Source organism: Mugil cephalus, chromosome 4 (assembly GCF_022458985.1).
Source record: "Mugil cephalus isolate CIBA_MC_2020 chromosome 4, CIBA_Mcephalus_1.1, whole genome shotgun sequence".
Taxonomy (NCBI): Eukaryota; Metazoa; Chordata; class Actinopteri; order Mugiliformes; family Mugilidae; genus Mugil; species Mugil cephalus.
The window spans coordinates 21,711,690-21,724,895 of record NC_061773.1 but is presented as its reverse complement, the minus strand read 5'-3'; the positions used below and the strand labels follow the sequence as shown (position 1 = coordinate 21,724,895).

The 13,206-nt window shown below is 39.3% G+C and overlaps 3 protein-coding genes across 3 annotated transcripts in view; 1 reads left to right on the top strand and 2 right to left on the bottom strand.

Annotated features, from left to right (window-relative positions):
* The window catches only part of loxl2a (lysyl oxidase-like 2a), a 25,892-nt gene extending 21,358 nt beyond the window's left edge, over window positions 1–4,534 (top strand). The window contains exons 12-14 of the mRNA XM_047583359.1: window positions 53–189; window positions 612–723; window positions 3,366–4,534. Of these exons, the coding sequence (XP_047439315.1) occupies window positions 53–189; window positions 612–723; window positions 3,366–3,436 (320 nt within the window). The 3' untranslated portion in view covers window positions 3,437–4,534. The remainder of the gene's footprint in view (window positions 1–52; window positions 190–611; window positions 724–3,365) is intronic.
* On the bottom strand, window positions 853–10,451 carry r3hcc1 (R3H domain and coiled-coil containing 1). The gene is made up of 9 exons (XM_047582304.1): window positions 10,396–10,451; window positions 8,037–8,180; window positions 6,944–7,081; window positions 6,290–6,806; window positions 5,319–5,494; window positions 5,087–5,157; window positions 4,917–5,012; window positions 4,656–4,794; window positions 853–2,466 (listed from the first exon to the last, which is right to left on the bottom strand). The coding sequence occupies exons 1-8, from the start codon at window positions 10,449–10,451 to the stop codon at window positions 4,685–4,687; spliced, it is 1,308 nt and encodes a 435-aa protein (XP_047438260.1). The 3' UTR covers window positions 853–2,466; window positions 4,656–4,684.
* On the bottom strand, window positions 9,562–13,206 carry LOC125006697 (golgin subfamily A member 7-like). The gene is made up of 6 exons (XM_047582977.1): window positions 13,086–13,206; window positions 12,480–12,602; window positions 12,244–12,396; window positions 12,032–12,133; window positions 11,878–11,937; window positions 9,562–11,129 (listed from the first exon to the last, which is right to left on the bottom strand). Exons 1-5 carry the CDS (start codon window positions 13,092–13,094, stop codon window positions 11,890–11,892), a joined length of 435 nt encoding a protein of 144 aa, XP_047438933.1. The 5' UTR covers window positions 13,095–13,206; the 3' UTR covers window positions 9,562–11,129; window positions 11,878–11,889.

Below are 13,206 nucleotides of genomic sequence, written 5' to 3'. Positions count from 1 at the left end.
CAACCACTGAATCACTTCATACACAATCTAAAAACCACCACTCTGATTTCAGGCATCCAGAAGAAGTACGAATGTGCGAACTTCGGGGCCCAGGGCATCTCAGTCGGCTGCTGGGACACCTACAGACATGACATTGACTGCCAGTGGATTGACATCACAGACGTGAAGCCCGGCGACTACATCCTCCAGGTAAAACATGTGGTCCACCAGTCTAGCCATAGTTGATACGGCACATCTGCCACTGGAAAGATCCGTCACATCTCCAGCCAGCGTCTGGCGTCTTATAGACCAAACACATGTCAACTGTTTCCACGTCTCTGCACGTGCTTGCGTTTGGCGTTCACCCCGAGTATGCTCTTATTCACACTTAACGTGAGCGAACACGGGTGTTGAAGGACACAGAAGGTTTCTGATGGGCGCTGAATTAACGGCTAAACTCAGTTGAACCTACCATCCATTTAATCAAATACAACCAGTGCACCTGTAGTATTATTAGTATTAGTAGTATTATTAGTAGTATTAGTACTTAATTAAAAAAAAAAATTATGTATAAAGGTTTCAAATGGAAATACTTACCTACGTGTAACCAACATTGCTTTGTCCTCTTTCAGATTGTGATAAATCCAAACTACGAGGTCGCAGAATCAGATTATTCCAACAACATCATGAAGTGTCAATCGCGGTACGATGGACAGCGCATGTGGACATACAACTGTCATACAGGTGAGACTTTACTTCATTAAGATCAAAAACTCCCTTGCTTTAGGGATAAAAACAGAAAGCACCACAGCTGTGAATAGTTCAGTGGAGCAAAGCGTTGTACAGAATTACTTTTATCACAACAGATCTGCATCCAAACATTCAATAATAACTTATTGTTTCATGTTCCTGTGCTCTAAAATTGGGTATATTTCTTTACACTTTCTTTACGATGTGATGCAGATGTCTGGTTTTTGCAATAAGATTTGATTTCAAAGCTCAATACGTTCACCTAAAATGACGCAACTCTGAAACTAGTGTAATATAAATTATGAGAATCTGCAAATTAACAAAGTCTATCTAATGAGTTACAGAGAAACATACATCTCTCTCATCAGGAACTTAAAAACTCAGCACATCAAAAATTTTTTTTTTTTTTTAATACAAAACAACAATCTTTTACAATTTAGAACGTTATTATACACATTAAAAAAAAAAAAAAAACGGCATTAAAATAACTGAACAGTAACGGGTAGAAATGCTCTCACATTACAAGTTTGCAAAGACTTCCAGAAAAACATTTCTATCTAGTGGAGTGATGGACAGTTATGTTTTAATTAGTCTATAATATAAACAGAATGATATTTACATATGTTAAACAGAGTGGGTATGAAAAGCCGACACACTCCTGTTAAACAGCGTAATTGACTAACGATCTGTGAACTCTGGCGCATTTAATTGGAAAAAAATACAACATATATAAAAATAAAAGACTAACTGTTTATACGAGGACACCCTGTTATATCTGGGTAAATGACACACCTGATATGTCTCGTGATAAAAGATATGACGAATACAAAAGCAAAGGGCCACACACCCCTCAGAGGGAAACCATAGATGTCCGAGGCATTAGCATGGGACCAAGTGAAGACAGACTTTAACAAGTGGAGTAAATATGGCACAACAAAGACAAAGGGGACATTCCTTCACATGAAAGGATGCTGCATCTCTTTCTGCCAAGAACTGGTTGTTCCCAACAACTGTCTTCTCTGTTCTTTATCCGTCTGTGGTAAAAAGCAAACCTTCTCTGACACACAACAGAAAAAGGCTAAAATTAACTAAAAACATATCCAGTCTCCCAAAAAGTCTGTCCGTCCAAATCTAACTTCTGATCTGATGAGACCAACGCTCAACGTTTTGCCCATAATTGTAAAAGTACGTTTCGAGCTAAAAACAGCACAGTAGCTTAAAGGTATCCGTGCCGGGGGGAAATCACAATCTGACCAGTCTGGAGCATTTTGCAAAGAAGATTAGGGGAAATAATCCCACATCAAGATGTCTCAAACCGATAAACTCGTACCCAAAAAGAGTGAGTCACTGTTGAATCTCAGGATAATTCGAATAATGTTCATTAAGTTTGGTTCAAATGTCACTTTGATTCTCATTGGCTTTGAGTAGGTTGAAGATTCAGTGACACTGCACAACAAAAATGCTGTTTTAACAGGAGTTATACACTTTCTATAACCACTGTAAATAAATTTGTTTCAGGAAACAGTTTTAAAATGAACAAAGCAGTAAAAAAAAAAAAAAACAAAACATCTGAGTCTAGTATAACATTCATTTTATATGGTCTCTTTCTAACAGTGTCACTCACTTTAAACACTGGCTTTTGAAAACGATATTTAGTGTCCAACTTCAACAAAGTTCATTATATTATCTACATGCAACACACTGTACGACGTCTTGTCCCATATCCTGAGAATTAACCTGTGGAGGGAGTTAACATTGAGTTAGAAAGGAAATAACAGGTGTTTCTCTCATTTTGTACATTTATCTGAACCGTTTCATATTTCATTAATACTGGGGAACAATTAATTATTAGTGGCCTTCTTCCACTGAAACAACATGAAGCGGATCCAAACTCAGACATAAAATACTTCTGTGACAGCTCTGACCAAAGCTCGACTCTTCAGGGGGCAGGTATGAGATTAAAATCATGCCATGAAAAAAAAAATGTTTTTGAAAGACCATTGAGAATATTAAAAACTGCTGCAAGAGAACACAACATGGGTGTTGTAGCATTAGCCCTGAAAGAAGAATGCGATGTAAGTGCAAATATACATCCTTCAACTTGTACCAAATAAATAAAAATGGTGTCACGATCAGTAACATGTGCACATGCAAAGCTGTTCGCACATCTTTTTTTCAGACTTGCAAAGGCTTTTTATTAGATTTAAGCTTTCAAGCTTTGAGTTTCAACCTTTCACAGCCTTTGTTTTTACAGTTTTGGATTATAGTATGGTCTTACATAGACTGGTGACAGACATCTGCTGGACCTTTCAAAATAAAGTTTCTCATCCAAAACTAAGCGTCAACATTTTTTTTTCCTTTTCTTTTCTTTTTTCTTTTTTAAACACACACATAAGCACAGCTGTTTTCAGGTCGTATTTTCCGTCTTGCAAAAACCCTTTGATTAGATTTTCAAACACTGAGTTTCAACCTTTGACAACATTTGTTTTTGGTTTAGTTTGAACTGCGGCATGATCTTAATCGCATACTGGAAACAGACCTTTCTTTAGAAATCTGTGGTACTGACTAAATGTTAATTTGTTTTATCAGAAGCATCAACGTTTCATTTGCATTACGTCTTGTGTCTGTCCCTACAGGTGGCATGCGGAGTTCAGAAACAGAGGAAATGTTTCCCGGACTGCTCACCAATCAGCTCTCACACAGATAGACCCCAAGGCGGATAAACAGATGGAAGCCTATACTAATATTGGACAACCACTAGAGGGAGCTGTATGGCTTAGCTTCCTTGAATTATTGCTGGATGATGTTGGGCTCAGGGCTCAGCTGGGACAACAGATGACTCGATAGGAAAATGAACTGCTTGCTTATCCATTAACCGTAATTGTGTAAGTGTCGGTACAGTGTAGATTTTTGACCTGCTTATCAGAGGAGATGCCATAAGGATTGCAGACAAATATTTATTGAACTGTCCCGAAATTGCCTTGAAAGCCGAGGTTTTTTTTTCGGGATTCCTCAAACCAAAGATTATTCGTCACGACCGTGAACCTTATGCTGAGCTTTGAGTGGATGGAAAATAGTCTCCAGCAAAATTTGGTGCTACAACTTGTTATTCCTCAAACAGATGAATTGAAATGCAGATGAATGAATCGCAATGTGTCGGAGAGTTAAAGGCATTATTATAACAGCAGAGCCGCATGTCGCATTCTATGCAAAAACACACCCGAGAAGACAAAAAAATGGATTTAAAAAGAAAAAAATAATAATAATGGTGACATGTAACCACATCTGCATTATTAGTGAATGAAAGTAGGATTTATTTTTATATTTTTCGTCGGATGCCCCAAGCACTGAATGTACTAGATGTCAACAGGTGGCTTGGCTTTGGTTTCCTGCAGTGTTTGTGACAGTGTGTAAAAGAGCATAGACCGAAACCGAATTGAGAATTTAAACGTTGTGGGAAAAGTGCGTTTTTACTTGAGCTCATTTTATAAATAGTTTTATTTATTTATATTCTCTTCAGGCTTGCGACGGTAGACACACATTTTCATTTTCATGATCTGCTCGGCTCCTTTCTCTGTGTCTTCATTTGTTAAATTATTACAGTCAGGGACCATGACAACATTGTGGAAGTACTGTATCAACCACACATGTATGTGAAAATGCCTCTTTATCGGTTTGTAAATTTATTTCTGAACGCAACGAGTCAGGGATCCTTCATTTTTATAAGGGTACTTGTTAGTTGCTGCCTGTATGCATGAATGAATGTGGAAAAGCATTACATTTTTAAATAAAAATGGTGAAAGCAGTGACGTTTCTTTTCGACTATTCACAATAACACCCAAACACATTTAATTCAACAGGAGAATTACACCTTAAAGGCTGATTTTTAGGTTAAATAAACTCTTGTTTGTTGTTAATCTGCTCACCTGTGCTTTATGCCAGTTAGCAATTCCCTTTAATATCGCTGCCCTCGGCCTCGGCCCGGTATGCCCAAGGCTCTGGTCACCATCCTCCTGGCGACAGCGCTGTCTGTCCTGGGACGTTCCTTCACTGGCTGGATAAACTCTGCAACAAGCAACAGAAACAACCATGTGATCCACATCACGAGCATTAAGACACAGTCATGTTGATGAAATCATAATAATCCTGAGGGTGAGGATGTCTCAACTACAACTAGGTTCCAGTACCTGCTCTTCTCATGGCTTTGCCTCTGGCTTTTTTGCTGCCTTCAGCCAGAGCCCGCACCTTCAGCAGTGGGTGGCAGATGGAGAGAGCCTGGAGGGCTGCACGCGACACGACGCATTAGTCAATTATCACCATTTATCCCCACGTTCACCGTACGGTCAAAGATCCTTACCTGCAGCCTCGCTGGAGAAAACTCCTAATGCGTGTGTGTTGTCCACCCACTTGATCTTCATTCCACCATCACTGAGACACACAAACACCAAATTTACTGACCTCCGCTAAAATGCACTCAGAGGACACTTTATCGCGCACGTGTACGACTGAGTCAAATTCAGTGTCTCTTAAGGTTCAGTTATCGGTGGTATTGTGGGAAACGCATACGAATTCAATGATCGGCTCCACACCTGTACTCCGCGAACGCGTCGAGGAGGTCGTCGGTCTTAAACAACGCTGGGAAGTCATAGATTTCGATCACGTGGCCGAAGTCGTCCGAGTTCACAGACAGGTTCTCGTAGATGGAGAAGTCATTGTGGACGTGCTCGATGGAAAAAGTTACTGCCTCTTTTAGATGTGCCTTGATCTGGAAAAAGAAATAAAGTATACATTAACATTAGATGAACAGGGAGGAGATAATAACAGTGATAAGATAGCTCTGTATATTCTGCACAGATTTATTGTTTTAGCTGTTTACCAAAACATATAAGGCACCATCCAAACATGTTGCTCTTAATCTGGCTTCTAACATCTTCCGTAAACACTAGCGACCCAGTGCTGAATGCTTCAGACCCTGAGCTGTTCTAATTCTTCTTCATAAGTGATCTGAGTCGTAATCTAAAGAATGTAGTTCCAGAGCTATTTTTTAGATGTGTTTTGCAAAGGTCAAATAAGCTCTTTCTACTCTATGAAACTTAAACACCTCGTGGTGCATTTGCTCTCATGACGTCTTCTTTTTACAGTACACGTGGATGCTGATATATTTACTTCATGGATTTGACTAAATGGTATGAAGACTTTAAAAAAAAAAAAACATGAAGGGGGGAGGGGGGACTGAGATGATTCAGGAGGACACTCGGCCCTTTTTCTGTTGCCTAGCTTAGCTCACCAGTGTGTGATTTCTTTCAGTTCTCTTTGTGTACATGTTGTGGCTACAAAACAACAGTTTCCAAAAATAAAAATGCCACACAATCCCACACTTTGACCTGCCGAACTGATAAAGAAATAATGAAGGAATATCTTGAAAGTCTGCCCTTAAAAAGCATATTGAGTGTATCTTCATATAAACAAATGGCCCTACCAGTATATTAATAAACATCAGGAGAAACATTAAGAAATACAGTAAAAACAATCACAAGGTCAAAACTCTGTCGTAGTTTACCTCTTCAGTTTCATCCTCCGTGTCTGCGTCTTCTGTCTGCGGGCTTAGCGGCACGTCACCAGCGTCTTCTCGTTCTTTCTCGTCCTCCTCCACGGTCATGTTAGCGAAGCTGCACTGAGTCTGCTCCAAGACAAGAGCCTCATCTTCCTGCAGCCTCAGCTCCAAGTTCTGTTTCTCTTCCAGAGGACACAGCGTTGAACTGTCTGAGGAGGGGTCGAGAACATTGCCCTCCGATCCCCGTCTGGATGCGTCTTCTGTAGTTTCAGGACAGGAGCTGTTCACGGAGCTGCCGCTACAGCAGACTGAACTTGGTGGCTCTTGGTCTGCCTGTAAAGACAGCCTCTGCCGAGCAGCTCGGGGCATGTAGAGGGGCTTGTCCGGCCTCTTAGGTGTGCGGCTCCGCGGTGGGACTGAAGGTTTAGACTTGGCGTTGCTTTCTACCTCCACCTTAGTACTCGAAGGCTCTTCACACACGCTGTTGTTGCCTTCCAGGTCGCTGTCTTCCTCTACCTCACCCCTATAGAACAACAAACGAACAACTATTTCCAAGTCGCTATGTGAAAAAAGCTGTCTAGATTTCTGATACCAACTCTGTCATAACACCTGATAGATACAAAGATCAGACACAAAGAGACAAACGAATGTGTTCGGTACCTGAGCTCCGAATGGCAGACCACCACTCTACGGCACCAGCTCTCCCCCACGGAGAAGGTGGTGAGCTCTGGCAGGTCTTCTATGGTCTTGTGAATCAGGTATCGCAGTCTGCTCGGTAGAGGCGGGAACAGGAGCACACTGGACGCAGAGAGCAAGGCAACAGATATAAAAGCTTTTATTGGCTGTGTAAAAACATTCAAATCTGGCACCGTGGCTACAATTTAAGTGTAGATGACTTTATTTAATTGAACAGACGCGATCAGAACACGGTGTCTTTTGCAGCAACAAAGTAAACGGTTATAAGACGCACGCTGCTACGCACATATAAAGTACTTCATCACAGATAATATAAAAGTATGAAAACTTAAATGTGGAAATTAAGATGAGTCCTTTGTGTGTTTGCAGTTCACTTCATCATACAGGCTAGAGTACTGGAAGTTAGTTAACCCAAAATTTTGTATTTACTCAAGCGTATCAAAGGTATTTTCTTATTTATCGTAACCGCTGACCTCTGTTAAAGTGTGATCACTTGTGCAATATTGATTTTTAGGCATCTAACATCTTTTTTTTTTATTATTCTTTTTTTTCTTATATTACTTCATCCCATTTGTATTTGACTCCGTCACCTTGGAACTGTAACTTTATGGGAGCGACAGCAACAAAACTATTTCCTGTAAGGATTAATAAAGTATTCTGATTCTGAGACCTGGACTTGTGACAGCAGTTTACAATATGAGATGTATAGAGATGTCTAGTTATACATGTTTAATTTAACCATTTAACCTGGTAATGTGTAGTTAGTAGACCTGTCTGTATAGATTACACAGACATTATATAAGACATAGGACACAATAATAAACTATCAAGCACAGACATAACTGTTATTCATGCTTTATTTTCATATAAAAATCTAATGTTTGTCTTTAGATCTTCTCCCTTTAGCTTAAATGTGAGACTACTTAGTTTCTTGGTCATTTATAAGGCACTACAGCTGTATACGGATGTGAAATTAAACAGATTTCAGATGACTTGTGCTACAAACTCTCAACTTTTTACAGGCATTGTGTATTTTCTTGTTTTGTCGGGGCGTTACCTCTTGCGGTGGCTCTTCTTCTGTTGATATATTTCCAGCTCTTCCAGAACAAGGTGCACGAATTCATTTTCTTGCCTTGGGAGGTAAATGCCATCGTAACAGGGAAACGCCAGGGTGGACACAGGAGGAGGAGGAGGACGACTCCTGGTGACAGCATGGAGAAGTTAACTTGTCAAACTAACTTATTCTAACACTAAAGTCATTTATAGTCTACTAAGCTAAATGCAGATAAACGATGGCCGTTCGTGTTAGCTGGCCACCGTGGTTCGACAGGTTAAATAAAGTATCATTATCTTCTTATTAGTTCATGTCAATTAGAGCAGAAGAGCAGCTGCTAATGTCCTAAAACATGCATTAACAACAAAGCTAGCTTACTTTTGCCGCGTGTGGTAACGCTAACTTTCAGTGTGACAAACATTACCTAACTTCTTCCGTAACTTCGTACTGGTCTTACCTTCAAGACTGGAGTGCACGATTTTGACTTGAGATGCTGTGGCCGAAGAATGACAGGTGACTTGCTATCAAAGCCTCACAGGGTGAGTATTTCAGGGGCCGGCTAGCAGCATTTAGCTCCCGGAAACAGATGTTTCAGAAGCAATACCACATCCGGTTTGATTTCTTCGAAATAAAAGTCACAAACATGGCTGAGAGAGTAAAGGCGCGTTCATGGTACTGCGGGAGCTACGCTGTTGTGAAACATTTATACTTAGGTTTCGTCAGTCTGACTCATTCTGTAACAATACCATCCAAACACTAGCCGGCGTTGTGTCGTTTTTGACAGTTGGTTATTTTTTGTTTCTACTTCCTGCTTCACTTTAAACAATGACAATTGATTTTCAAATTTCTCCAAACACTTCATACAAATTCCTGCATCTCCAAACCTGTACACTTAACCTTACCGATTCTTTATTGATCCAAAACATCAATCTGATAATCACAGAGATGGAGATGCAGACGGAAAAGTGAAGTGGAAACACGCTACTACTAAGTGGATCTGCATCACCACAGTATGTTGTTTCTGTGGATTTCTAGATTTAACGCAGAAGCATAAACTTCTGGTAATTTTAATTAGAACATTTAGGTGCTTCGATTTTTTTTAAAGTCGACTATATGGTGAAAGTCGATGTCAACTAGTCGATGACATCACGCATAAATACATAGTAGGAAGTAATAGTTTGCAACAATGAAATCTGTATTATTCTTGACCTGAATACATATTGAAATTCAATGTGTAAGTGTGTACACATATAAGGATTATACAAAAAAACAAAAAAAAAAAAAACAAAGATGCAATGAGGGCAACTGGGCTTGTTGGGTTTCTTGAAAGAACTTCTTGAGCTCTGAAGGACTGATGAGGAGCTGGGGTTTTACTCAGACTAGGGTTTGTGTTGACTGGAGAGTACAGACGGTATGATGATGATGATGATGATGATTAACACTCACATCTGTAAACCCCTGGTTTACAGGACCAATCCTCTAACCACTAAACTGCAACCAAGTATAAATGACAATACAGTGATAATAATAGATTTCAGGAAACGAACATTTATTTACATAAATCACAACAATAAATGTAAGAAAAGAGGACCAGCTGTATCAAACACCATTTAAACAATTATCTGAGGAACGTTTACAATTTCTGTGACGTTGAAAGAGAAGGCAGCATTTTCTGCATAGCCTAACCTTTAGGGACGTTTTTTAGTCATGGGTTTATTAACATTTCCAGTTCACAACATCTTGCTAATACTGTGGAGAACTAGCCATGTGCCCGAAGAGTCAGAGTAGAAAACTAGCCTTATATTGTAATAAGGACCAACCTGTATTAAGTCTGTTCTTGGCGACTACACATTCTTAGACATCGTCTGCAAAACAATACACATTTCAAATCACTTGTGATTAACATGGTTAATAAAAAACAAACAAAAAAAACAAACAAACAAAACAATGGCACAATTTACGAAGACTGGTCCAGATCAAGTTGTGTATAAAAAGACATGAAAACACATTTACATGAGGGGTGTGACGGTACACAAAATTCATGGTTTGGTATGAATCTTGGTGTTGGAGTCATGGTTCGGTTCGCTTACAGTATGGCAGAGAAAACATCAACAACAAACAAAGGATATGTTTTGATTTTATACATGTAATATCCAACGTTTCGAATTTGCCGTCATTCTCACTGGTTAAGGCACTCAAATGCTGCATTCGGTTAATAAGAAAAGAGTCCGAGCTGTTCACTCTGAGGTATAAAACACATATATAAAAATGTCCACTAATCCAACATATTTTGGGCTAAATTAACCATTAAAGCTAGCAGTGCTACTTTAAAAAGTCCACAAAACAATGCTGCCGTTCTTACTTTTTGTCAACAATGAGGACGCTGAAGAATAAAACGATTGGCTGGATGAGTGTCATTGGACATAAATGTTTTTCTACTGCAAACATTTTGACTTCTTACACTAGTGAAGGCACTAGTTAAACTGGTTAAACTGCACTGAACTGTATTAAAGATGGCTTTGTGATAGACCGTCATGGCTTACTTGGCCACTTAATGCACCTAAGCCATCAATATTACCCGTACTTTCCCTACTATAACAAAATGTCTGCAGAGAAAGGCTGATTAAAACTCACTGTGAAGTTTGAGTTCACACACACTTAATTTTATCAAAGCAATTTAACAAAATTGACAAAGTGTCTGTCCATCTCTCAAGTCTAACCTTGCTAGCGTACGATAGGTGATGGAAATCTATAGGTGCCAAAAACGTTAAGTGGATAATAATCAACATAACATAATCATCACATTGGCTTGATGCTACGTATTGAAGCCTGGAAAGTTCATACCGAACCGAATGTCGTGTACCGAACAATTTGGGACGAATACGTGTATGATTACACCCCTAATTTGCGTACATATAAGGATAGGCAAACAGCAGAGTACTTATAAATAACAGAAAAAAATAGTCAGATTAAAATTATATACATCATGAAGATGAAGAAGAAGAAGAAGAAGAAGAAGAAGACGGAGGAAAAAGAAGTAGTTGTCTGAATATGTGCTGTCAGACAGATGAAGTATATCTGGCCAGAGTCCTCAACCTACACAGCAAAGTAAGAGAAAAAAAAATAATTCTGTTAGAATAAAAAATAAGGAGAACTTGCGGATTTAATTTTTCATTGAACTTATTTATACGTACTAACTAAATCACATGGGGTCATTGTGCGGTGGTAGTAGTAGGTAGATTCTGAGATAAAAAATACAAATATTTATTCCTACTGCTCCTAATTATTGACATGTCCAAGGCTCTAATAATCACCCCAAGAAAAATACGCTCTGCATTTAGATTATTGAAAATATTTAAAATTTTCTGTTGTTTTTTTTGTTTTGTTTTGTTTTCTTAATTTTGTGACACCATCACAAACACTAGAATATAAAGGGTTAAAAGTCAGACATTAATCAAACTTTTGGTGTTCATGATTTGGACTTATAATAGTGGATTATAAGATTTATGAAAAAACTGAGCAAGACACACGGAAATTCATTTCTAAAAATTGCTCCTAATCCTTGTCTCTTTCAGGTTTACTTATAACTATAGGACTGTGGTCTATTCTGCGAGCTACTCTTTCAGTTTTCAGAGATGTTACGGCTTATTTTAAATCTTGCCAGGTGTTTTACAGCGGTGAAATTATGACATTAATAGTGGTCATGTTATACATTTTTTGGACAAAATAACATCCTGAAAATTGTGATTTCCTTAATTACAAGACTGATCATCATATTGCAACTCCAAACTTTTTCTAACTAAAGCCGACTCTTTATTAAAAGTGCACCTGAACGACAACATACCGCGAGATTCTTTTATCTTCCAGAGCCAATACTTCTGTCTTCAAAAATGGTGATTTCGACCTGGAAGAAAGCAAGTTGAGGAAAATACAAAAAACGCGTAAAGGACTTCTCATACGTCTGCTTTTATTCAGGCATGAGCCACGTCAAAGGATACAACTCTGAGGCCTCTCTCTATGGGGTCGGTCAGCAGCAAGCCCCTGGGAGCGTATATCTTCTCATTCTGGTCCTTAATGTATTTGGCGATCTTCTTTAACACCTGGACGCCAAAAGACAGAAAGCAGACGTGGCGTGTTGATCTGTCCACTTAACAAGGTGCAAAAATAACAACTGACGCGAGAACATAATACATCAATGAAGCAGTTTTACCTTTTCATAGTGTGTCTCCATACAGAGGAAGATGGTGTAGGCAGTAAGACAAGCCAGGCAGCCCTCCAAATAGGACTTCCCACCGAGTTTCTCTGCCTCTGCGTACAGGTTGTTTAGAGTCTGGATGGTCTCCTCAAACTGCTGCTTATCGAGCTGGAAACCACACCAACAGTTTATATCCGTGGGGAATGAAAAAGCTCTTATATAACATGCGTGTAAATACTGCGCACACATACCCTTGGCTCGAGTTCAGAGGGGAACTTGGTCTGGAACTTGCATATGGTTCCTGAGCTGTAGTCTCTCTGGATAAACACCTTGGAGGACACAGCTGGCTGCTGGAGGTCCTGTAAGCTGTGGGTCTAGACAAAACAGCCAAACTTTATGTGGCTGCCTTTGGTGAAGAGTGTCTTGCTGAACTATCGTTAGAGCAGGATCTATTGTAAAGCCAAGGAATTAGTAGACTCACACTAAATGTATCCAACGACGGCCCAAAATAAACAAACATGGGCGAACACTATCAAGCTTACAGTTATAAAATCATTTAGTTTTATTTTATTTATTTTTATACTACTCGAGTTCGGTGGCTATTACCCTCGATGTAACTTTGACCGCGTAGGACATAAAATAAACATAAAATCTAACACTACGATATCGGCTAACGCTAGCTAATAACAAGCTAGCTTACATCGGTGATTCATCAACGCCGCTAGGAACTGTGACATTTAACAACTCGTTCAACCACGACAACATCAACAATTCATCGTAAACCTATCAGACTATGTACACCCTAGTCGTTACCTCCGTCTTTTCTTTTTAAGATCAAATAAAAACCTGTAACATACCTCAGCCATTACTGCTGCTGTTGCGCATCAAGCTAACTAGGAACGACTTCCGGTCCGTGCTTACGAGAATAAAAGCACCTGATTAATCTCAATATTAAACGTCAAACAGGAAAATAGTTTA